The sequence below is a fragment of the Bufo bufo genome, chromosome 2 (assembly GCF_905171765.1).
Source record: "Bufo bufo chromosome 2, aBufBuf1.1, whole genome shotgun sequence".
In the NCBI taxonomy this organism is placed as follows: domain Eukaryota; kingdom Metazoa; phylum Chordata; class Amphibia; order Anura; family Bufonidae; genus Bufo; species Bufo bufo.
Window position 1 is genome coordinate 80,851,253 of NC_053390.1, and position 24,490 is coordinate 80,875,742.

The following is a 24,490-nucleotide window of genomic DNA, read 5'->3' on the forward strand; positions in this document are numbered from 1 at the left end:
TAGCTTTATATGCAAATAGAGTGCTCCAATATATTTGCGCTTGCGAATTTTCGGCAATTAATGATGCACAGATTTTTTCGCAATACGTGTAACTTGTGACATCACAGCACTGTCTGTAGCATGTATGTATGGACAGCAGAACCTGTTACACTGCCTAACACCCTGCACTGGAACCAGCTACACTACACTGCGTGCAGAATTATTAGGCAAATGAGTATTTTGACCACATCATCCTCTTTATGCATGTTGTCTTACTCCAAGCTGTATAGGCTCGAAAGCCTACTACCAATTAAGCATATTAGGTGATGTGCATCTCTGTAATGAGAAGGGGTGTGGTCTAATGACATCAACACCCTATATCAGGTGTGCATAATTATTAGGCAACTTCCTTTCCTTTGGCAAAATGGGTCAAAAGAAGGACTTGACAGGCTCAGAAAAGTCAAAAAATAGTGAGATATCTTGCAGAGGGATGCAGCACTCTTAAAATTGCAAAGCTTCTGAAGCGTGATCATCGAACAATCAAGCGTTTCATCAAAATAGTCAGACAGGGTCGCAAGAAGCGTGTGGAAAAACCAAGGTGCAAAATAACTGCCCATGAACTGAGAAAAGTCAAGCGTGCAGCTGCCAAGATGCCACTTGCCACCAGTTTGGCCATATTTCAGAGCTGCAACATCACTGGAGTGCCCAAAAGCACAAGGTGTGCAATACTCAGAGACATGGCCAAGGTAAGAAAGGCTGAAAGACGACCACCACTGAACAAGACACACAAGCTGAAACGTCAAGACTGGGCCAAGAAATATCTCAAGACTGATTTTTCTAAGGTTTTATGGACTGATGAAATGAGAGTGAGTCTTGATGGGCCAGATGGATGGGCCCGTGGCTGGATTGGTAAAGGGCAGAGAGCTCCAGTCCGACTCAGACGCCAGCAAGGTGGAGGTGGAGTACTGGTTTGGGCTGGTATCATCAAAGATGAGCTTCTGGGGCCTTTTCGGGTTGAGGATGGAGTCAAGCTCAACTCCCAGTCCTACTGCCAGTTTCTGGAAGACACCTTCTTCAAGCAGTGGTACAGGAAGAAGTCTGCATCCTTCAAGAAAAACATGATTTTCATGCAGGACAATGCTCCATCACACGTGTCCAAGTACTCCACAGCGTGGCTGGCAAGAAAGGGTATAAAAGAAGAAAATCTAATGACATGGCCTCCTTGTTCACCTGATCTGAACCCCATTGAGAACCTGTGGTCCATCATCAAATGTGAGATTTACAAGGAGGGAAAACAGTACACCTCTCTGAACAGTGTCTGGGAGGCGGTGGTTGCAGCTGCACGCAATGTTGATGGTGAACAGATCAAAACACTGACAGAATCCATGGATGGCAGGCTTTTGAGTGTCCTTGCAAAGAAAGGTGGCTATATTGGTCACTGATTTGTTTTTGTTTTGTTTTTGAATGTCAGAAATGTATATTTGTGAATGTTGAGATGTTATATTGGTTTCACTGGTAAAAATAAATAATTGAAATGGGTATATATTTGTTTTTTGTTAAGTTGCCTAATAATTATGCACAGTAATAGTCACCTGCACACACAGATATCCCCCTAAAATAGCTAAAACTAAAAACAAACTAAAAACTACTTCCAAAAATATTCAGCTTTTGATATTAATGAGATTTTTGGGTTCATTGAGAACATGGTTGTTGTTCAATAATAAAATTATCCTCAAAAACACAACTTGCCTAATAATTCTGCACTCCTGTATAGATCAATCTAACCTACACTGACTATCTCCCCCTAACTATCTGAATTATATATATAAGGTAACTGTCTAATGTAATAACACAAAGCACAGAGCACAGCAATGACACTGCCGTCTCTTCATAACTGCAATAAACTTTAGAAATAGCTGCTGGGAAGGTTCTTATATAGTAACGGGTAGACAACTTTTCTATTGGTTGCTAGGGATGTTGCTAATCTGTGACAAAGCCTTCTTATTGGCCCACAAGCTAGAAGAAGGGAGGGATGATCACCTGATGTGTACTGTGTAAAAAAAAAAAAAAAAGAATATTAGATTTTATGAATATATAGCGCTCTATGCAAAATATTCGCAAATTCTCGAAGTGCCGATATTCACGATTAAAATTCGCTATTCAAATATTCGCTCTCAACACTAGTAATTTCTCCTACCCATACTGTGGAGGGGATCGCTGCATGTAAATGCAACAGTCTCCTTCATGATGAGCAGCGATTGTCAGGAAGGAAAGCTTCCTTCCCAACAATTGCCTGCCTCAACTGAACAGTGTAAAGAGTTATTTAGGATAGGCCTTCAATGTCTGATGAATGGGGTCCTGACCACCCAAGGCACTAGTAATCGGCACAGTCAAGGAGCAGGGATTCTCATGTGGGGGTGGGGAGGATTGGGAGGAGAGCAGGTAGTTCATGAATATGAAGACTCAGAGCTTGTGCTCTGTACTGAATGGACTCCAATGTTCTGCTTGTGCTTGAGCTGCTCACTTGGAATTAAGGCCTGTTTCACACTGCCAGCAGGAGTTCTGGCTGTTATAGTCAATGAAGCTGGTGGGCATTCCAATAACATCTGGAATCCAATGCCAGGTCTAGAGAACTTTGCCGGAACAGCCTGCTGGAACTATGCCAGCAATATGAAACAGCCCTTAAACTGGATCAATTCAAGGAAACTGGCCAGCATTTTGCCTAAGGTATTTTCACACTAGCGTTTTTCCTTTTCTGGCACTGAGTTCCGTCAAAAGGGCTCAATGCCAGAAAGAACTGATCAGGTATACCCCCATGCATTCTGAATGGAGAGTAATCATTCAGGATGCATAAGGATGTCTTCAGTTCAGTCATTTTTGATCAAGCAAAAACATAATACCGCAGCATGCTATCGGTTTTATCTCTGGCGAAAAAAACTTAAGACTTGCCTGAACTTAAGACTTGTCTACTTTTTTCCATAGGAATGTATTAGTGACGGATCCGACATTCAAAATACCAGAATGCCGGATCCGTCCTTCTGGCCCTGTGCATGCGCAGACCGAAAAAAAGGTTAAAAAAGAAAATGCCGGATCGTTTTGCCCAGACGGAAAGACGGATACCGGCATTTCAATGCATTTTTCTGACTGATCAGGCAATTTTTTAAGACTGATCAGGATCCTGATGAGTCTTACAAATGCCATCAGTTGGCATACGTTTTGCCATCAGTTGGCATACGAAACAGCTTGCGGATCACCTCTTGCCGCAAGTGTGAAAGTAGCTAAGGGTATCAGTCACCGCTGGTCTCTCATGAAAAGCAAATGCATCTTTCAATCTTTCCGAAAGACCCTGGCAAATTTACTTCGGAGTGCAGCATCATTCCAACCAGTATCAGCTGCCCATCTCCGAAATTCAGAACAATATATCTCTGCGGACTGTTTACCCAAAGAGAGGCCTAGTCAGTGTCAGGAAAAGGTATGTGAATTTACTCTATCTCTACCAGAAAAGATAAAGAAAGGGACTCACCTAATCAGAACTAGTGAGAAAATAGAAACAGGATGATTCTATTCCTAGATGTCACGGCAATGCTCAGGAGAGTGTTACAACATTGTCCCAGCAAGGACAACAGAGATAACAGTCCTAGCTAGACTTCCCATTCCGGAACCTAATGTATTTTCAGGAGACGTACTGAAGCCTTCATAGAGTGGAAGGCAAGTTTTGAAATGATCATTGAGCATCATTGCTTCAGTCCAGTCGACAAGTTAATTCTACCTTCAGAGATATGTTGGTGGGGAAGCAAAGAAAGTTCTTGAAGGTAACTTCTATTGAAAAGATAAAGAAGCCTAAAGCAAGCTTGGGAAAAATTGAATGCAAGATATGGTCACCCTTTCTTAGAAAAAGAGCCTTTAGAGAGAATTGAATAACTGGCCTAAAATAGGTCCTAAGAACCTTCAGGACTCCAAGGGTATGGTGACTCCCCTGCAAGCATGCAGCAATGCCATACACATGTTCAAGGACTGTAAGTACTGAACGACTATCTAGAAAACCACAGGATGCTAACTAAGCTACCTGAAGAAGCGGCTTCTAGATGGAATCTCTATGTGACTAAACAGATCTAGGCAAGAACTTCCTAAGTTCTTAAAGAGTTCTCTGAGTTCGTCAATAAGGAAGCACGGATAGCATGTAATCGTTAGCATCATCTTATGTCTTAAAATCCTTAGAAGAAAAGCCTGCAGAGAAAATAAGATGCGCAAGAGCAACTAGATTTGCAACCAACGCAGCAGCTAAAGGTCCAGATACCTACGAAGAGCAAGTTCAAAGTCACTACTGGGATCAGTAGAGAGACAGAACCAACAAATCTTCAGACTACCTTCAAATGTATTTTCTGTGGATAGAACCACTCCATACCCAACTGCAAAAATTGAAGGCAGAAGTCCCCAGAAGAAAAGAAAAAATTTGTACTGGATAACAAACTGTGTTTTGGATGTCTAAGAAAAGGCCATGTTACTAAGGAGAGTAAGAAAAGGGCCCTCATGCAGCATTTGCAAAGGACACCATCCTACACCACTACATGAGGAACGTCCAAAGAAAGATAAATCCTCAATACCTAAAGATACCGTGGAAGAAATAAAGTATTGGTATTCTCTTGCAGAGTGAGGGAAGGAGAAGAAAGCAACGGCACACCAATGGTTGCATCTGTAATGGATCTCCTGGCCACCCCGACTGGGTACCTCCGTTGATGGATGCTCCTAGTGCTTCCTGAGGGCTCCAAGCACTCCACTTGACACCGTGTTCACTGCCGACCCCACGAACCGCCACAGCTTGGTTGGGATCTTGCCGTCTTCCACCCACCCTGGGCCCAAGACCAGGATCCAACTTCCAGTGGGTAGAACCGTGTTGTAATCCCAGGGGAGTATAATACCGATAGCAATCCCCAGAGTAAATATAGCTGTTCCCCCACACATGATATGACACTATGTTGAGGGTAAAACAGGAACTCACTTTATTAAAGATCAACTCAGTATATATACAGTTCAAGAAGTCTAACAACATAAATCAATCAACCATGAACAACATGCAAACAGACATTTTCACACCCCCCCACTCCATAATGAATGAATAGGGAGAGGAGACATATGTGATGGGATTATCTCCTGAGTGTATCATAGGGTGATCTACTCATTTAGGAGCCGGCTGCTCCTAAAGTCAGCTATCTTAATCCCATCACTAACACAATCAGTGGGAGTCTAAGTGCAGAGTTAACCCCAAAAGGTCTTAGGGGGTCTCCATAGTTATGGGTCCATAGTCCATAGGAAGGAGGCTAGCCCTCAGGCTTCTCCAGCAGCCCCAGTGACAGTTCAGTCCGTCACAGTATCAGTTTGCATTTCAAATCCTAAAAAGAGTGACATCACCTTCATTGATCAAGGAATCTGCAAGAAAATACAAGTGGCTACAGAACCAGTAAAGTTCAAACTCACCACAATGACGAATGACGGGGAGAGATACATTAGTGAACCGTCAAGGGTCACAGGACTGAGAGTTAGAGGACTTCATTCAAACTGCACATTAGATATACCTCCAGCTTATACAAAAGACAATATACCTCTAGATCGAGATTGTATACTTACCTGTGAAACAGCCAATGAATGGGAGCACCTATCTGTCATTTCTCATGAAATGTCCCCACTGAAGTAGTTTTGTGTTGGACTGTTGATAGGCTACGATTGTCCTGAAGCCTTGGTACCACGAAAGGTAATCACAGGGGGAAAGGGTGAACCCTACGCTGTTCAAACTGATCTAGGATGGGGTGTTATTGGAGGAAAACAGCATATCGCAAACTCAAGACAGGTGACAGGAATGTGTCATCAAATATCGGTACAAGAGTTATTAACTGTAAGTCCAGCAAAATGTCACCGCCAGTTCTGTGAGAAGGTCTGGCAGATGTTCTTCTCTACCTCTTGTATGATGTTCTTTGTTTTGGTTTCACTTTCTCATCTCCTTTCCTTCTGCCAGGTGTCACTTATTTAGACTAATCGTCCTCCTTTTTATTCCCTCCCATACTGCCTCACTTTGCGGTTTGTACTACTTCCTGGATGAAGTGTTCACTGCTGGAGGCTGCTTCTGCTGATTGCTCAGATAAGTCCTTTACTTTATTGTGTTTCCTTGCTGGCTTGATTCTAGGTGACCCTGACTCCGTCCGTATTAAGTGCAGGGAGCCGGTGGTCGTGTCCCCTCACTATTATAGGGTTTTCAGGTGTCACACAGACTTAGGTACGTGGTCATGCAATCGTTTACCATCAAGACCCTTGCATCTGCATAGCAGTCCGGGAGAGCTCTTAGGGTTTTATAGGGCTCACCTATAAGCTCCTTAGTTTGGGATCAAGCCAGTCGCTCGTTTATTCATAAGTTCCAGCTATCTGCAAACTTCACCCGTGACATTTTAAACCGCCATAACCATCTTAAGCATGGATCCGGTTTCAGCCTTGATTGACCGCATGCAAGGTCTTTCGCTGGAAGTAGCAGATCTCCGTAAAACTGTGTCTCAGTTTTCAGGTGACCGGTTCTGCTGGCGTTCATGGAGTTTGTTCCGAGCCTAAGACCTCGCTTCCGGATACGTTCTCCGGGGGTAGTGAGAATTTTGTTCGCTTTAGAGAGGCTTGCAAACTCAATTTTCGCCTACTTCCCCATTCCTCTGGTGATGAGGAGCAGAGGGTGGGGATCATCATCTCGCTGCTCAGGGATAACGCTAAGTCTTGGGCCTTTTTGCTGCCGGTGGGGGCATGGCCCCTCCGATCGGTGGATGAATTTTTTGTAGCCCTAGGGCAGATATATGATGACCCGGATCGTATTGCTCTGGCTGAATCTAAACTGCGTCTTTTATGCCAGGGTAAACAGTCCGCAGAGATATATTGTTCTGAATTTCGGATATGGGCAGCTGATACTGGTTGGAATGATGCTGCACTCCGAAGTCAATTTTGCCATGGTCTTTCGGAAAGATTGAAAGATGCAAGTGCTTTTCATGAGAGACCAGCGTCGTTTGAGTCTGCCATGTCTCTAGCTGTTCGTATTGACAGGCGTCTTATGCCTCGTTTCCACTGAGCGGATCGGTTCGGTACGGTACGCTATTTTGGGTGTTTCCATTATGAAAGCGTGCCATAAAACCGAACCGTACCGCGCCATTCAGGGTCCTGCTTCTCATGTGGGTCCATAGAAAATGGAACGGTACGGTTAGGGCGGAGCTACTGGCGTCACACAGTACTTTCCACTGATTGGTGGTCAGAAAACATCAATGCTGACGTCAAAGCAAAGCGCCAAACAATCACCACGTCGCCTTATTAGTCCATATAAAGGAGAAGGATGCCAGCAAACAACAGCAGGGTCTGGTTATCTGAGGAACTATCTACGTTCTTAGCAATCATCGGCGATGGCGTTATTCAGAGTGAGCTTGATGGATCAGTGAGAAATGAAAAGGTCTATAAAGATATTTCGCAGCGGATGGCAGCCGAGGGATTTGAACGGACGTCGGGCCAGTGTAGGGCAAAGCTTAAAAAGCTTAAAGCACAAATATAAAAAAATTAAGGACGCCAACAGCCGTAGTGGAAACTGTCCAACTGCTTGGAGGTGGTACGACGCCATGGACGCCATTTACGGTCATCGGCCAGCAAACCAAGGCAGGGAGGGAGGTCTGGACTCTGCAACTGTAATTCTCGAATCCATGGTAGACCCCTTTGGTAAGTTTTTTTTTTTTAAAACTTCGCTTAGAATATCGCTCTGCTTACCATTTAAAATATAATATCTAACCATATGTTTATTTTCAGAAACAGTTGATGTACTCTCCACTGATGCATCAAACTTATCAGAAGATGGACCTTCAATGTCTTTCAGCAGCAACAGCAGCAGTATTTCCTCAAGCCAACCACAGAGTAGCCAACCACAGAGTAGCCAACTACAGAGTACTCCCAATGCACCAAGGCACAATGGTAAGACATGATGATAAAAAAGAAATTTTTAACTGTGCATTTTCTTAAACGAAAACAGCAGTGGGGCAGATGTGCAGGAGGTACAGTGTTGGAATAGATAAGAAGGGGGAGATCAGCTGTGGGGGAGATGTGCAGGAGGTATAGTGGTGGAAGAGATGAGAAGGGGGGGATTAGCAGGAGGTACAGTGGTGGAAGAGATAAGAAGGGGGGGATTAGCAGGAGGTATAGTGGTGGAAGAGATGAGAAGGGGGGGATTAGCAGGAGGTACAGTTGTGGAAGAGATAAGAAGGGGGGGATTAGCAGCAGGTACAGTGGTGGAAGAGATGAGAAGGGGGGATTAGCAGGAGGTACAGTGGTGGAAGAGATGAGAAGGGGGGGATTAGCAGCAGGTACAGTGGTGGAAGAGATGAGAAGGGGGTTCAGCAGTGGGCAGATGAGCAGTGCTGTGTATTGGTGTAGCAGATGAGCAGGGGGAACAGAGGTGTGGCAGTGAATCAGTGTGGGGCAGATGAGAAAGGAGCTTACAGTATTGGTTTGGCAGATGTTACCAAAAGCAATATTTAGGTCTTTTGTATATTACAGGTGAAAGGAGAAGGTTACAGTTGGATCTGCGCACAGTCATGGAGGATATGCGGCAGCAGAAGAAAGGCAGCTGGAAAGAATGGATAACCTTTCTGAGAGGCGGTTTCAAGCAGTACGTCAGGATGCACAGGAAGCTATGCGCCAGGAGGCAGAAATTGCCCGGCAGCAGATGGAGCAGTTGGCTACCTTCAACCAGGCCTTCCTCGGTGTCCTTGGTCAGCTTGTTCAAGTGATTGGAGCCAATCGTCAACCCAGGTCACCACCCAGACATTAGTGCCTTTCATGCAGCACAGGACCTGTACCCATGTTTACGTTTAAAAATATATAATTAGAGTGGGTTTTAAAGGTTAGATTTTTTTTTTTTTTAATAGGCTCCTTTGAGCCATCAGCGATCACACAAGATTGGACACATTTGCTCCTTGCTGCACATGGCTTTCTTTGTGCTGCTGCTTTGATTCCCTTCTGCCTCCTTTGCGTTATCACCCCCCTTGGACGGTGGAGCCTGGATTTCAACAAAGGGCACCCCCGATCGCTTAATTTCTTCTCATTTTTGCATTGTAGATGTAATTGCGAATATACTTGGCATTTTTGGTTTACCTTTTCCTTTAATTTCCTTTTTAGATGTTTTTTTTCTTGGTCTGAATTTCTCACTTCCTGTTCCTTCTCAGTAAACCAGACAACATCATCTGAGCTGTGTTTAGTCAGTCAGCACAGCTTATTGAACAGCTTACTGAGGAGGAACAGGAAGTTAGAAATTCATACAAAGAAAACAAAAAAAAAACATTTATTGGAAGTGAAATTGAAGAAAAAAACAACAATGCAATAGCTTAGGGATATGCAATTAGTGGATATCCAACTGTTTCAGAACTACAATTCCCATGTGGGATAGCAAGACTCTGACAGTCACAAGCATGACACCCAGAGGCAAAAGCATGATGGGACTTGTAGTTCTGCAAAACAGCTGGATTTCCGCTAATTGCATATCCCTGCACTAGCTTAATAAAAAACAAACCTTTACAAGCTCTTTATTGTAAACAATGTTTCTACATTATCAAAATTTTGCCTTTACAAAATATGTAGGAAGATGATTTTTTTTGTGGAATAAAAAACAAGAACGACTTCTCTGAGTATGTCTGATTTTATTTAGCATTTAGCAAAAAGTAATTAAAGATTTTAATTATTCACGGTAACAACGTTAACGTTAACGTGCCTCATCAGAGCCTGACGTATTTCACTGCACTCTTCTTCCATATCCTGTGCTGCTATTACTGGTACTGGCTCTTCTGGAGATGTATTCCAATCCTGGTCAAAGTCTTCTCCATGACTTTCACAAAGATTGTGAAGAGCACAGCACGTTAGGACCATGGATTTGGTTAGTTGTATGTCACTGTCATTCCTCTTCATAAGACACCTCCATCTACCCTTAACCCCTTAAGGACCGGGCTCATTTTCACCTTAAGGACCAGGCCATTTTTTGCAAATCTGACCAGTGTCACTTTAAGTGCTCATAACTTTAAAACGCTTTGACTTATCCAGGCCATTCTGAGATTGTTTTTTCGTCACATATTGTACTTCATGACACTGGTAAAATGAAGTCAAAAAAATTATTTTTTTTGCACAAAAAAATCCCTAATTTACCAAAAATTTGAAAAAAATTAGCAAATTTCAAAGTTTCAGTTTCTCTACTTCTGTAATACATAGTAATACCCCAAAAAATTGTGATGACTTTACATTCCCCATATGTCTACTTCATGTTTGAATTGTTTTGGGAATGATATTTTATTTTTTGGGGATGTTATAAGGCTTAGAAGTTTAGAAGCAAATCTTGAAATTTTTCAGAAATTTACAAAAACTCAATTTTAGCGACCAGTTCAGGTCTGAAGTCACTTTGCGAGGCTTACATAATAGAAACCACCCAAAAATGACCCCATCTAAGAAACTACACCCCTCAAGGTATTCAAAACTGATTTTGCATACATTGTTAACCCTTTAGGTGTTGCACAAGAGTTATTGGCAAATGGGGAGGAAATTTGAGAATTTCATATTTTTGTCAAATTTTTCATTTTAACCCATTTTTTCCACTAACAAACCAAGGGTTAACAGCCAAACAAGACTGTATCTTTATTGCCCTGACTCTGCCGTTTACAGAAACACCCAATATATGGCCGTAAACTACTGTACGGCCACACAGCGGGGCGTAGAGTGAAAGGTGCACCATATGTTTTTGGAAGGCTGATTTTTATGGACTGGTTTTTTGACACCATGTCCCATTTGAAGCCCCTGATGCACCCCAAGAGGAGAAACTCCCTAAAAGTGACCCCATCTAAGAAACTACACCCCTCAAGGTATTCAAAACTGATTTTACATACGTCGTTAACCCTTTAGGTGTTGCACAGAGTTATTGGCAAATGGGGATGAAATTTGAGAATTTCATTTTTTTGCCTAATTTTCAATTTTAACCATTTTTTCCACTAACAAAGCAAGGGTTAACAGCCAAACAAGATTGTATCTTTATTGCCCTGACTCTGCCGTTTACAGAAACACCCCATATGTGGCCGTAAACTACTGTACGGGCACACAGTAGGGCGTAGAGTGAAAGGTGCGCGTTTGGTTTTTGGAAGCCAGATTTTGCTGGACTGGTGGTTTTTTGACACCATGTCCCATTTGAAGCCCCCCTGATGCACCCCTAGAGTAGAAACTCCATAAAAGTGACCCCATCTAAGAAACTACACCCTCAAGCAATTCAAAACTGATTTTACAAACTTTGTTAACCCTTTAGGTGTTGCACAAGATTTAATGGAAAATAGAGACACAATTCAAAATTTCACATTTTTGGCAGATTTTCCATTTAATATTTTTTTTCCAGTTACAAAGCAAGGGTTAACAGCCAAACAAAACTCAATATTATGGCCCTAATTCTGTAGTTTACAGAAACACCCCATATGTGGTCGTAAACCGCTGTACGGGCACACAGTAGGGCGTAGAGTGAAAGGTGCGCGTTTGGTTTTTGGAAGCCAGATTTTGCTGGACTGGTTTTTTGACACCATGTCCCATTTGAAGCCCCCCTGATGCACCCCTAGTAGAAACTCCATAAAAGTGACCCCATCTAAGAAACTACACCCCTCAAGCTATTCAAAACTGATTTTACAAACTTTGTTAACCCTTTAGGTGTTGCACAAGATTTAATGGAAAATAGAGACACAATTTCAAAATTTCACATTTTTGGCAGATTTTCCATTTAATATTTTTTTTCCAGTTACAAAGCAAGGGTTAACAGCCAAACAAAACTCAATATTTATGGCCCTAATTCTGTAGTTTACAGAAACACCCCATATGTGGTCGTAAACCGCTGTACGGGCACACGGCAGGGCGCAGAAGGAAAGGAATTCCATACGGTTTTTGGAAGGCAGGTTTTGCTGGACTGTTTTTTTTTACACCATGTCCCATTTGAAGCCCCCCTGATGCACCCCTAGAGTAGAAACTCCAAAAAAGTGACCCCATTTTAGAAACTACGGGATAGGGTGGCAGTTTTGTTGGTACTAGTTTAGGGTACATATGATTTTTGGTTGCTCTATATTACACTTTTTGTGCAGCAAGGTAACAAGAAATAGCTTTTTTGGCACGTTTTTTTTTTTTGTTATTTACAACATTCATCTGACAGGTTAGATTATGTGGTATTTTTATAGAGCAGGTTGTCGCGGACGCGGCGATACCTAATATGTATACATTTTTTTTTATTTATGTAAGTTTTATACATTAACTTCATTTTTAAAACCAAAAAAATGTTTTAGTGTCTCCATATTCTAAGAGCCATAGTTTTTTTCAGTTTTTGGGCGATTATCTTGAGTAGGGTCTCATTTTTTGTGGGATGAGATGACGGTTTGATTGGCACTATTTTGGGTGCATATGATTTTTGATCGCTTGCTATTACACTTTTTGTGACGTAAGATGGCAAAAAATGGCTTTTTTTACACTGTTTTTTATTTTTATTTTTTTACGGTGGTCATCTGAGGGGTTAGGTCATGTGATATTTTTATAGAGCCGGTCGATACGGACGCGGCGATACCTAATGTATACTTTTTTTTTATTTATGTAAGTTTTACAGAATGAGTTCATTTTTGAAAAAAAAAAAAAATCATGTTTTAGTGTCTCCATAGTCTAAGAGCCATAGTTTTTTCAGCTTTTGGGCGATTATCTTGAGTAGGGTCTCATTTTTTGCGGGATGAGATGACGGTTTGATTGGTACTATTTTGGCGTACATGCGACTTTTTTGATCACTTTTATTACCTTTTTTGGGAAGTAAGGTGGGCAAAATTTCAATTTTCTCATAGTTTTTATTTTTTTATTTTTATGGCGTTCACCGTGCGGGAAAGTAACATGACCATTTTATAGATCAGGTCGTTACGGACGCGGCGATACCTAATATGTGTAGTTTATTTTATTTTTTTAATTTTTATTCAGTGAAAAATGTTTTTTTTTTTATCTTAACTTTTTTCACTTTTTTTTACATTTTTGTGACCCAGACCCACTTGGTTCTTGAAGATCCAGTGGGTCTGGTGTCTGTATAATACAGTACAGAACAATATATATTGTTCTGTACTGTATTTTACTTACACTGAACAGATCTGTGCTTTTAGCACAGATCTGTTCAGCACCATGGACAGCAGGACGCCTGAGCAGCGTCCTGTTGCCATGGGAACCCTCCCCGTCTGCTCAGAACTTCGCAGACGGGGAAGGGTAAGGACGGGGCTGAGGGGGCTCTCTGGGGCTCTCTCCCTCTCCATCGGGGGGCTGCAAAGCCACAGCAGCCCCCGATGGAGAGGGAGGGAGCTCCCTGACCGATGACAGTTAACTTTTTCCATACAGCGGTCCGTACGGACCGCGGTATGGAAAGGGTTAAACGGCTGACATCTTCACAGATGTCAGCCGTTTATACCAGGGTGCCAGCACATTGCTGGCACCCCTGGTATACCCACTAGAAGCCAACGATCGTTCATGGGGAGGCGGGGGGGGATCGCGATCCCGCCTGCCGCACCGCCCGCCTCCCGCAACGCCCCCACCGCCTGCGACACCCCCCCCCGCACCACCCTCCGGCATAAAATCGTGCAGGGGTGCAGGGGGGGTGAAAAATAATGATTTTAGCCACTCTAAAGTTTCTGATCCCCGCGGTCAGGGACCGCGGCGATCAGAAACTGCAAAAAGCGCAGCAAACCGCAGGTCTGAATTGACCTGCGGTTTGCTGCGATCGCTGATACGGGGGGGTCAAATGACCCCCCCCTGCATTGTTACGGGATGCCGGCTGAATGATTTCAGCCGAAATCCCGTTCCAATTAACCCCTGGGGCGCCGGAATACAGATTTTAAGTCAGGACGTACCGGTACGTCCTGGGTCCTTAAGGACTCGGGAAATAGGGCGTACCGGTACGTCCTAGGTCCTTAAGGGGTTAAGTCTTCCAAACGCATTTTCCACTACAACACGTGCCCTGGATGTTTTCTTGTTGTAGATTTGCTGCTCTGTTGTTAGGCGCCCATTGTCTGGAAATGGTTTCAGGAGCCAATTTTGTAAAGGATAGGCAGAGTCCCCAAGCACATAATAGCCAACATTCACCCCACAAATGTTCTTAGTGCTAACAGGGTACAGGCCTCCCTGGCCAACCCAATCCCAAAATGTTGACAATCGGAGAACCCGAGCATCATGCAAACTCCCAGGCTTTCCTACATTCACATTCCAGAATAGTCCCTTGCCATCCACTACTCCCTGGAGGATGATGGAATGCCAGCCTTTTCGGTTGAAGTAGTCAGTGTGGTATTCTTGTGGTGCTATTATTGGTATGTGTGAGCCATCAATAGCACCAACACACTGTGGAAGGCCCCACCTGTTCTCAAAGTACTCAGCCATGTCTTTGAGCTTTTCCCTGTTAGGAAAATGAACAATTTCAGGCGCTAGCAATGTGCACACAGACTTACAGAAGTCCTGCACACACCGGCACACTGATGATTTGCTGACACCAAAAAGATGACCTATACTCCTGTATTCACTGTTGGTAGCCAGCTTCCACAGTGCAATGGCAATTCTTTTCCTTACAGGCAAACAGGCTCTGAAGTTGGTGCTTTTCTTTTCCATCACTGGACGTAGCTTTGCACAAAGGAATGAGAAGGTTTCCTCTGACATCCTTAAATTCTGCACCCACTGTCTGTGGGTGAATCCTGGGACGGTCACATTCCACCACTCATTGGCACGAGGGAAAGCCCAAATCACTGGTCGGCGGCGCTGCTTTGCCAAAAGGAGAAGCATCTGTAAAAAATGCAGTGTGTCAGTGTGTATAGGTCAGTGTGTGTGTCAGTGTGTGTGTGTAGGTCAGTGTATGTGTGTGTATAGGTCAGTGTGAGTGTGTCAGTGTGTATAGGTCAGTGTGTGTATAGGTCAGTGTGAGTGTGTCAGTGTGTATAGGTCAGGGTGTGTGTGTCAGTGTGTGTGTCAGTGTGTGTATAGGTCAGTGTGTGTGTGTCAGTGTGTGTGTGTAGGTCAGTGTGTGTGTAGGTCAGTGTGTGTTTCAGGTAAGTCAGTCAGTTGTGCTTACCCTATAGCGCTGCCGTCTTTGTCTTAGCAGCACAAATGTATACTTCTCCTCCCGGCTACACATCCAAGCTAAAAGTTTTCTTCTCTTTTCGGCTGTGTTTCTCATTGCCGCTCGCAACCTTCTCTCATACAGTGCGGTATGAATTTTGCCTATTACGAACCAAAAGGCTAGCAGAGAAAAGACGAGCTGCTGTATGACCTCCATTGTTGTTGTTGTTGTTTGGCTGACGCTGAGTGACGCTGCATCACGTTTCTCGTCGCACTAGTGTGACATCATGAGAGGCATTTTTTCTAAAACCTGTATGGCCCCGGCGGTCCGATTTGCAGTGGAAACGCTCACCAGAATAGACCGGACCATTCAAACCCGTTCCATTCTAAACGACCCGAACCGATCCGCTCAGTGGAAATGAGGTATTAGAGAGAGAGAGGAGACTACTCTTTCCTGTCATATTCAGCCCAAGGTCAGTGGGGCTGTCTGATTCAGTGCGCAGGGATCTCAGTCTGTCTCAATCCCCTCTGAGGAGGAGGCCATGCAGCTGGGTTTGCTTGCCTCTGATAGTAGAGGATTCAGCTCTCAGAGGAGGGTTTGTTACTGTTGTGGGGTTATAAATCATTTGGCTAATGTTTGCCCCTCTAGGAGATTCATGGAGTTTTCTGAGGGTAATAAAAAAAAAGGAAACCCTCTAAAAACTTTCCATTTGGTACTATTGGCAAGGTTGATGCGGAAATTGAAGGTTTGCCGTTTGCTTGTAGTTCCTGTTTTCTCCTACCTGCCAGGGTGGCGCTAGACAGCAAGAACATTGTTTGTGAGATTTTTGTAGATAGTGGAGCAGCTGTCAATCTCATTGATAATCAATTTGCAACAACGCATGATTTCCAGGTGTGCACTTTGGAAAAGGATATTCCTGTTTTTGCTATCGATTCCGCTCCACTTTCTCAAAGATCGTTAAAGGGCATAGTTCACAATATCCGTTTGACTGTGGGTGACGCTCATGTTGAGGATATGTCATGCTTCGTCTTAAGCAGATTACCTACTCCTCTAGTGTTCGGGATACCCTGGCCTACTTAACATAACCCCATCATTGATTGGCAAGCAAGGCAAATAAATGGTTAGAGTGAGTTTTGCAGAGAGAATTGCTTCACGGCGTCTCTTTCAGAGGTTTCTACCAAGACTGTGCCATCTTTTCTCTCTGAATTTTCTGATGTGTTTTCCGAGAGTGGTGTCCAGGAGTTGCCCCCTCACCGGGAGTGCGACTGCCCTATTAATTTCATCCCATGCGCCAAGCTGCCAAAATCACGATTATACAATTTCTCCCAACCTGAAAGAGTCGCTATGCGTACTTATATGTCTGAGAGCCTGAGAAAGGGACACATCCGACCCTCGAAGTCACCTGTTGACGCTGGGTTTTTTTTTCTTAAGAAAAAAGATGCTTCTTTAAGACCTTGTCTGGATTTCAGGGAGCTTAACCGTATCACGATTCGTGACCCATATCCGCTTCCTCTGATCCCGGACCTGTTTAACCAGATTGTTGGGGCTAAAGTTTTTTCTAAGTTGGATTTAAGAGGGGCATACAACCTAGTCAGGGAAGGGGACGAATGGAAGACGGCCTTCAATAACCCTGAGGGTCATTTCGAGAATTTGGTTATGCCCTTTGGTTTGATGAATGCTCCGGCCGTCTTCCAACATTTTGTGAACAGCATTTTTTATCATTTAATGGGGAAATTCGTACTGGTGTATCTAGATGACATTTTTATTTTTTCTCCTGATTTCAAGACTCATCGGGACCAACTATGTCAGGTCTTGCTGATTCTAAGGGAGAATAAATTGTACGCTAAACTGGAAAAATGTGTGTTTGCGGTTCCGGAGATTAAATTTCTTGTTTTTCTTCTCTCCGCTTCTGGTTTTCGGATGGACCCTGAGAAGGTCCGCGCTGTGCTTGATTGGGAGCTTCCTGAGAATCAGAAGGCGCTGATGCGGTTTTTGGGTTTTGCCAATTATTACAGAAAGTTCATTTTGAATTATTCCTCTGTTGTTAAGTCACTTACTGATATGACTAACAAGGGGGTGGATTTTTCCTCGTGGTCGGTAGATGCGCTTAAAGCCTTTTCTAGTATTAAAGAGTGTTTTGCTTCCAGTCCCATTTTGGTACAACCTGATGTCTCTCTACCTTTTATTGTTGAGGTGGATGCTTCTGAGGTGGGTGTGGGTGCAGTCTTATCTCAGGGTCCCTCTCCTGTCAAATGGCGACCGTGTGCCTTTTTCTCAAGGAAACTCTCTTCTGCAGAGAGAAATTACGATGTGGAAGATAGGGAGTTGTTGGCCATCAAATTAGCTTTTGAGGAATGTCGCCATTGGTTAGAGGGAGCCAGACACCCTATTACCGTGTTTACCGACCTTAAGAATCTGGCCTACTTGGAATCGGCCAAGAGTCTGAACCCGAGACAGGCCAGATGGTCTTTGTTCTTTTCTAGGTTTAATTTTGTTGTTACGTTCCGCCCTGGGGTTAAAAATGTGAAGGCGGATGCCCTGTCACGTTGTTTTCCGGGAGGGGGGAACTTTGAAGACTCGGGTCCCATTTTGGCTGATGGGGTGGTCGTCTCTGCTCTTTATCCTGATTTGGAGGCAGAGGTTCAGGCAGCTCAGGCAGAGGCTCCTGATCTTTGTCGTCCTGGAAGGTTGTTTGTGCCTCTCGCTTTACGACACAAGGTTTTTAAGGAGCACCACGAAACTGTCCTTGCTGGGCACCCGGGGAGTAGAGCCACAGTGGATCTCATTGCTCGGAGATTCTGGTGGCCGGCTCTTCGTAAGACGGTTGAGGATTTTGTGGCAGCCTGCGAGACCTGCGCTCGTGCCAAGGTCCCTCATTCACAGCCATCAGGGTCTCTCCTCCCGTTACCCATTCCTTCCCGTCCTTGGACGCATCTGTCCATGGACTTTATTACGGACCTGCCTCGTTCCTTGGGGAAGACTGTGATTCTGGTGGTAGTGGACCGTTTTAGCAAAATGGCGCATTTCATTCCCTTTCCTGGGTCACCCAATGCTAAGACGCTGGCGCAAGCGTTTGTTGATCACATTGTTAAATTGCATGGCATTCCTTCAGACATCGTTTCTGATAGGGGCACGTAATTTGTTTCCAGATTCTGGAAGGCCTTCTGTTCTCGCTTGGGGGTTCAGTTGTCGTTCTCTTCTGCTTTTCACCCACAGTCGAATGGTCAGACCGAACGCGTTCATCAGAATCTGGAGACATATCTGAGCTGTTTTGTGCCGGAGAATCAGGAGGATTGGTATTCTTTTTTGTCCCTTGCTGAGTTTGCTTTAAATAACCGTCGCCAGGAGTCCTCTGATAAGTCACAATTTTTTGGTGCATATGGGTTTCATCCGCAGTTTGGGACATTCTCTGGAGAGGGGTCTTCTGGTTTACCTGATGAGGAGAGATTTTCCTCGTCTTTGTCATTTATTTAGCAAAAGATTCAAGGTAATCTGAAGAGGATGAGTGAGAGATATAAGCGTGTGGCGGATAAGAGACGTGTGCCTGGTCCGGACCTGAATGTGGGTGATCTGGTGTGGTTGTCTACAAAGATTATCAAACTGAAGGTTCCCTCCTGGAAGTTGGGTCCTAAATTTATTGGACCTTACAAGATCTTGTCCGTTATCAATCCCGTTGCCTTCCGTCAGACTTGGAAGATCCATAATGTTTTTCACAGGTCCCTATTAAAACCTTATGTCCAACCCACTGTACCCTCCTCTTTGCCTCCTCCTCCGATTTTTGTTGATGGTAATCTTGAATTTCAGGTCTCTAGGATTGTGGATTCTCACATTATCCGCGGTTCTCTTCAGTACCTCGTTCATTGGGAGGGTTATGGTCCTGAGGAGAGGATGTGGGTCTCAGTGGTGGACATTAAGGCCACTCGTCTCATCAGGGCTTTCCATAGGTCTCATCCTGAGAAGGTGGGCTCTGAGTGTCCGGAGTCCACCCGTAGACGGAGGGGTACTGTCACCGCCAGTTCTGTGAGAAGGTCTGACAGATGTTCTTCTCTACCTCTGGTATGATGTTCTTTGTTTTGATTTCACTTTGTCATCTCCTTTCCTTCTGCCAGGTGTCACTTATTTAGCCTAATCGTCTTCCTTTATATTCCCTCCCATACTGCCTCACTTTGCGGTTTATACTACTTCCTGGATGAAGTGTTCACTGCTGGAGGCTGCTGCTGCTGTTTGCTCAGATAAGTCTTTTCCTTTATTGTGTTTCCTTGCTGGCTTGATTCTAGGTGACCCTGACTCCATCCGTATTAAGTGCAGGGAGCCGGTGGTCGTATCCCCTCACTATTATAGGGTTTTCAGGTGTCACACAGTCTTAGGTACATGGGCATGCAATCGTCTACCATTGAGACCCTTGCATGTGCATAGCAGTCAGGGAGAGCTCTTAGGGTTTTAAAGGGCTCACCTATATGCTCCTTAGTTTGGGAACAAGCCAGTCGGTCGTTTATTTATGAGTTCCAGCTATCTGCAACTTCACCCGTGACATCTACTAAAAGGACAAGATCTTACAAACACTCTGCCTGGAGTACTCTGTAGATTTAGAAAGTATTCCGTAGTGGTCATGTGTGACTTTGAAAAGATGTTCCACTAGTTTCATGTGAAGAATGAAGATAGAGACTTCCTGAGGTTTCTATGGTGGGAGGATAGTAATACAAATACAGAGCCAGCAGAATACAGAATAAAAGTACGCTTGTTTGGAGCAGCATCGTCTCCAGGTTGCGCCAATTAGGGTATTAAGTACCTGGCCAATCCAAATGAAACGGATTGCCCATCAGCAGCATATTTTCTGAGTCCATAGAATCTGCAATCAAACTAGTCAAAGAAAGCCAAGAGTTATGCGCAAGAGGAAACCTGCACCTTCATAAATTCATCTCAAACAACAGAGAGGTACTGGAATCCATCAGGGACTCTGAACGTGCATCATCAATGAAGAATGTAGATCTCAATTATGATCATTTTCCAGTCCAGAATGTACTTGGATTGGGATGGAATGTAAAGAATGACAAGTTCTTCTTTGAAGTATCTATTGAAGAGAAAGTTGCAACTAGATGCACCATTCTTTCCGCAGTGGCTTCTATATATGATCCATTGGGAATCTTGGCCCCAGTAATCCTCAGAGAAAAAGAAATACTACAAGAATTATGCACACAGAAGTTGGGATGGGACGAGCCCATATCTATAAATTTGAGGCCAAGGTGGGAGAGTCTGATAAGAGACTTGCAAAACTTGAGAGAAGTTTGGATACCCAGATGTTTTGTACCTCATGATTTCAGAAAGCACAAGAAAATAGAACCTCATCACTTTTCAGATGCCAGTAGTTATGGTTATGGTCAGTGCTCCTAAATCAGAGTGATAGGAAAAAAAAAGATACACGGTGCCCTTGTTATGGGGAAGGCCAGAGTTGCACCTACCAGTTTTTAGACAATACCAAGACTTGAACTGACAGCAGCCGTAGTTACAGCATCACTAAGCAAGTTTCTGAAAGAAGAATTGGAATTAAGAATAGATTAAGAATATTTTTGGACAGACTCACAAGTTATCCTAGGATACATAAACAACGAAGCTCGAAAATTCCATATCTTTGTCGCCAACAGAGTTGAGAAAATTTGGTAAATAACAAATCCAGAACATTGGCATCACATTGACACAAAGCATAACCCAGCAGATCATGCTTTAAAAGGCCTGAATGTAACAGAATTGAAAAAAATTCTAATTGGTTCACAGGCCCAGAGTTCCTTTGGGAAAAGGAAATCACGCCCAGTAAAGGTTACACAGAATTGTCTATGGGTGATCCAGAAGTAAAAGTTGTACAAACATTGAGCACTGCTGCCAAGTTTCAAGATGACATACTTGAAAGACTAGCCAGATGTTCATAATGGAATACAGTCATAAACTTAGTAACTCGAATTCAACGTTTGGCAAAGGGAATCAGAAAGAAGGAATTGTTGAATGTAGAAGAAAGAATGAAAGCTGAAGAAACAGTCATAAGACTCATATAACAGAGATTCTACAGTGAAGAGTTGAAGAGACTTAGTCAAGAACCTAAAAGTCTTCCAAACAACCACCTATTGTACAAGCCTAATCTTGTTCTGCAGGATGGTATACTGAAGGTGGGAGGGAGACTGGAAAATGCATTGTTACCTAGCAGAGTGAAGCATCCAGCAATTCTACCCAAAAACTCTACCTTCGTAAGATTGATTATTGATCACTACCACAACATATCCTTGCATCAAGGAAGAAGCTTTACCGAAAGCGCCTTGAGATGTTTCATAGCCATTAGAGGTACTGTCAGAGAGCTTAGATATGACCAAGGATCTAATTTCATCGGAGCAAAGAATGAATTGAAGAAAGCTCTAAAAGAGATTGATAAATAAAAAGTAACCGAGTATTTGTTAGAGAAACTGTGATTTTCACATGAATGCACCACATGCAAGCCATACAGGAGGAGTTTGGGAAAGACAAATCAGAACTGTGAGAAATGTTTTAAGTTCAGTGTTGAAAAAGAACGCCGGAAGAATAGATGATGCTTCACTTAGGACCCTATTCTATGAAGTAATGTCTATTGTTAACAGTCGTCCACTTACAGTTAATAACATCAACGATCCAAAAATTCGGACCCTTTAACTCCCAACCATCTACTTCACCTTAAGTCGGATTACATACAGCCACCGCCTGGCAAGTTCACCAAAGAGGATTTATAGGCTAAAAGGAGATGGCGAGGAGTTCAATATCTATCAGAACAGTTTTGGAATAGATGGAGGAAAGAGTACTTAGCCAACCTGATGCTAAGAAGTAAATGGCAAACACCCAGAAGAAATGTCCAAGTTGGTGACATAGTGTCAGTAAAATAAGAAGATTTACCTAGAAGTCAATGGGAATTGGCCAAAGTTCTAGAAGTTCAAAAGGCTTCTAGACAGAGACTCATAAAAACCCTACGGCGGTAGCTGTCCCACAGTACGTGGTTTCCAGCCGCCACTATTTTTCTAGGTGAGCCATCCCTGCCCTGCACAACCAAGTGGCGGACAAAATCAGGTGTGCACTGCACACCATCTGTGGCAAGGTCAACATAACTACCGATATGTGGACCAGTAAGGACGTTATATCTCCCTAACTGCACACTGGGTAAATGCAGTGGGGGCTGGGCCTGAGGGAGATAGCAGTTTGTTGCATGTCCTAAAGCCACAGAGGATTGCAGGACATTTCTCGTTGCCTCCTGTTGTCTCCGTCTCCTACTCCGCTTCCTCCTCTACTGCCTCATCATCTCATAAGGGTAACATTTTTACCACCAAAATCCGCACAGCCAGGGGGAAATGACAACAGGCTCATCTGTTTGGGGGAAAAAACACACAGAACGCTGGAGCTGTGGACGGGCATGGAACAACAGACCGATGAGTGGTTGGTGCCGCTGAGCCTCAAGCCCGGCCTGGTGGTGTGCGATAACAGGCAAAATCTCGTAGCAGCTCTGGGGCTAGCCGGTTTGACGCACATCCCTTGCCTGGCGCATGTGCTGAATTTGGTGGTGCAGAGGTTCCTGAAAAATTTCCCCAATATGTCAGAGCTGCTGCAGAAAGTGCGGGCCGTCTTTGCGTGCTTTCGCCGTTCTCACCCTGCTGCTGGCCTGTCTGTGCTGCTGCATAACCTCGGCGTTCCCGTTTACCGCCTTATATGCGACGTACCCACAAGGTGGAACTCCACATTGCACATGCTGGAGAGACTGTGCGAGCAGCAGCAGGCGATAGTGGAGTTTCAGCTGCAGCACGCACGGGTGAGTCGCTCTGCAGGAACAGCACCACTTCACCTCTAACGAGTGGGCCTCCATGCGGGACGTGTGTGCCGTGTTGCGCTGTTTCGAGTACTCCACCAACATTGCCAGTGCTGATGACACAGTCCTCAGCATTACTATCCCACTTCTATGTCTCCTTGAAAACACGGAGCTGATGGAAGAGGATGTGGCACAGGAGGAAGAGGAGGAGAAAGAGGGATCATTTCCACAGTTAGAAGGCCCGTCATTCACAAGCTGCTCGGAGGGTGGGTTCCTGCACAAACAGAGGCCAGGTACACAGCTGTCCAGCCAGGGCACAGTTCTGCAGGATGAGGAGGATGATTATGATGATGAGGAACCATGTTCACAGCAGGGTGGCACCCAAAGCAGCTTATGGGCATCAATGGAGCGTGGCTGGGGGGATACAGAGGACACAGACAATACACCTCCCACAGAGGCTTGTCATTGCCTCTGGACAGCCTGGCACACATGAGCGACTACATGCTGTAGTGCCTGCGCAATGACCGCCGAGTTGCCCACATTCTAACCAGTGCTGATTACTGGGTGACCACCCTGCTGGATCCCCTCTACAAGGACAACGTGCTATCCTTAATTCCGTCACCGGAGCGTGATCGGAAGATGCGTGAGTACAAGCGCATGCTGGTAGAGGTGCTGCTTATGGCATTCACACCTGACAGCAGGGGCTCAGTGGAAGCACAAGGTCGAAGGCAGACGAGGAGGAGGAAGAGGTAGAAGTCGCTAACGCACCTGGGGCCCCACCAGCACCTCAGAAGGGATGGTTAGCATGGCCGAAATGTGTAAAAGCTTTGTCAGCATGCCATAACAACCAGCACCATCAGCTGATACGGAACATATTAGCAGGAGGCAGCATTTCAGCAACATGGTGGAACAGTACGTTTGCACATGCCTACACATACTGACTGATGGGTCTGCCCCATTCAACTTCTGGGTCCCCAAATTGGGAATATGGCCTGAGCTTTCCCTTTGCGCCTTAGAGGTGCTGGCCTGCCCTGCAGCAAATGTATTGTCTGACCATGTGTTTAGCACAGCAGGGGGGTAAACAGAGACAAGTGCAGCTGCCTGTCCACAGATTAAGTGGACAAGCTCACATTCATTAAAATGAACCAGGCATGGATCCCACAGGACTTGTCCGTACCTTGTGCTGAGTAGACAAGCATACCGGCCGCACCCAGCCATTGTTATACTACAGCGCACTTTCTCTGCCCTGCACATGTGGTATGCTGGGGGGGGGGGCACTGTGAATTGTCCCTGCAGTGGAGACTGAGGACACAGTGGAGGATGAGGAGGCAGAAGCGGACATTGTCGCAGGATCAACGGTGTGAGAATGTGGAGGCAGAAGCAGAGTTGTAGTGTCCCACTAGGTAGGCGTGGGCACTACACAAGGGTCAATTGGTTAGCGTGTTACTTCTACTCACAAGGGACAGTGATCTTATATTTGATTATGCATTTAATGTATTTTTCTATGTGTTTTTACATGCAATGTTTCCCCTGTGTTATGCATTGCAGGCCTATTAGGGTGTAGTTAGGCATCC

General features: G+C 44.5%; 1 protein-coding gene across 1 annotated transcript; it reads right to left on the bottom strand.

Moving 5' to 3' along the window:
* Window positions 1–13,965: 13,965 nt before the first annotated feature.
* On the bottom strand, window positions 13,966–15,283 carry LOC120990713 (protein ANTAGONIST OF LIKE HETEROCHROMATIN PROTEIN 1-like). The gene is made up of 2 exons (XM_040419620.1): window positions 15,119–15,283; window positions 13,966–14,832 (listed from the first exon to the last, which is right to left on the bottom strand). The coding sequence occupies exons 1-2, from the start codon at window positions 15,221–15,223 to the stop codon at window positions 13,966–13,968; spliced, it is 972 nt and encodes a 323-aa protein (XP_040275554.1). The 5' UTR covers window positions 15,224–15,283.
* Between the last annotated feature and the right edge of the window lie 9,207 nt (window positions 15,284–24,490).

Bases quoted from the DNA above. Each gene is read 5' to 3' on its own strand.
- LOC120990713 (XM_040419620.1), bottom strand. From the start codon at position 15,223: ATGAGAAACACAGCCGAAAAGAGAAGAAAACTTTTAGCTTGGATGTGT. The intron at 14,833-15,118 runs GTAAGCACAACT...CATTTTTTACAG, and splicing joins AAAGACGGCAGCGCTATAGG to ATGCTTCTCCTTTTGGCAAA.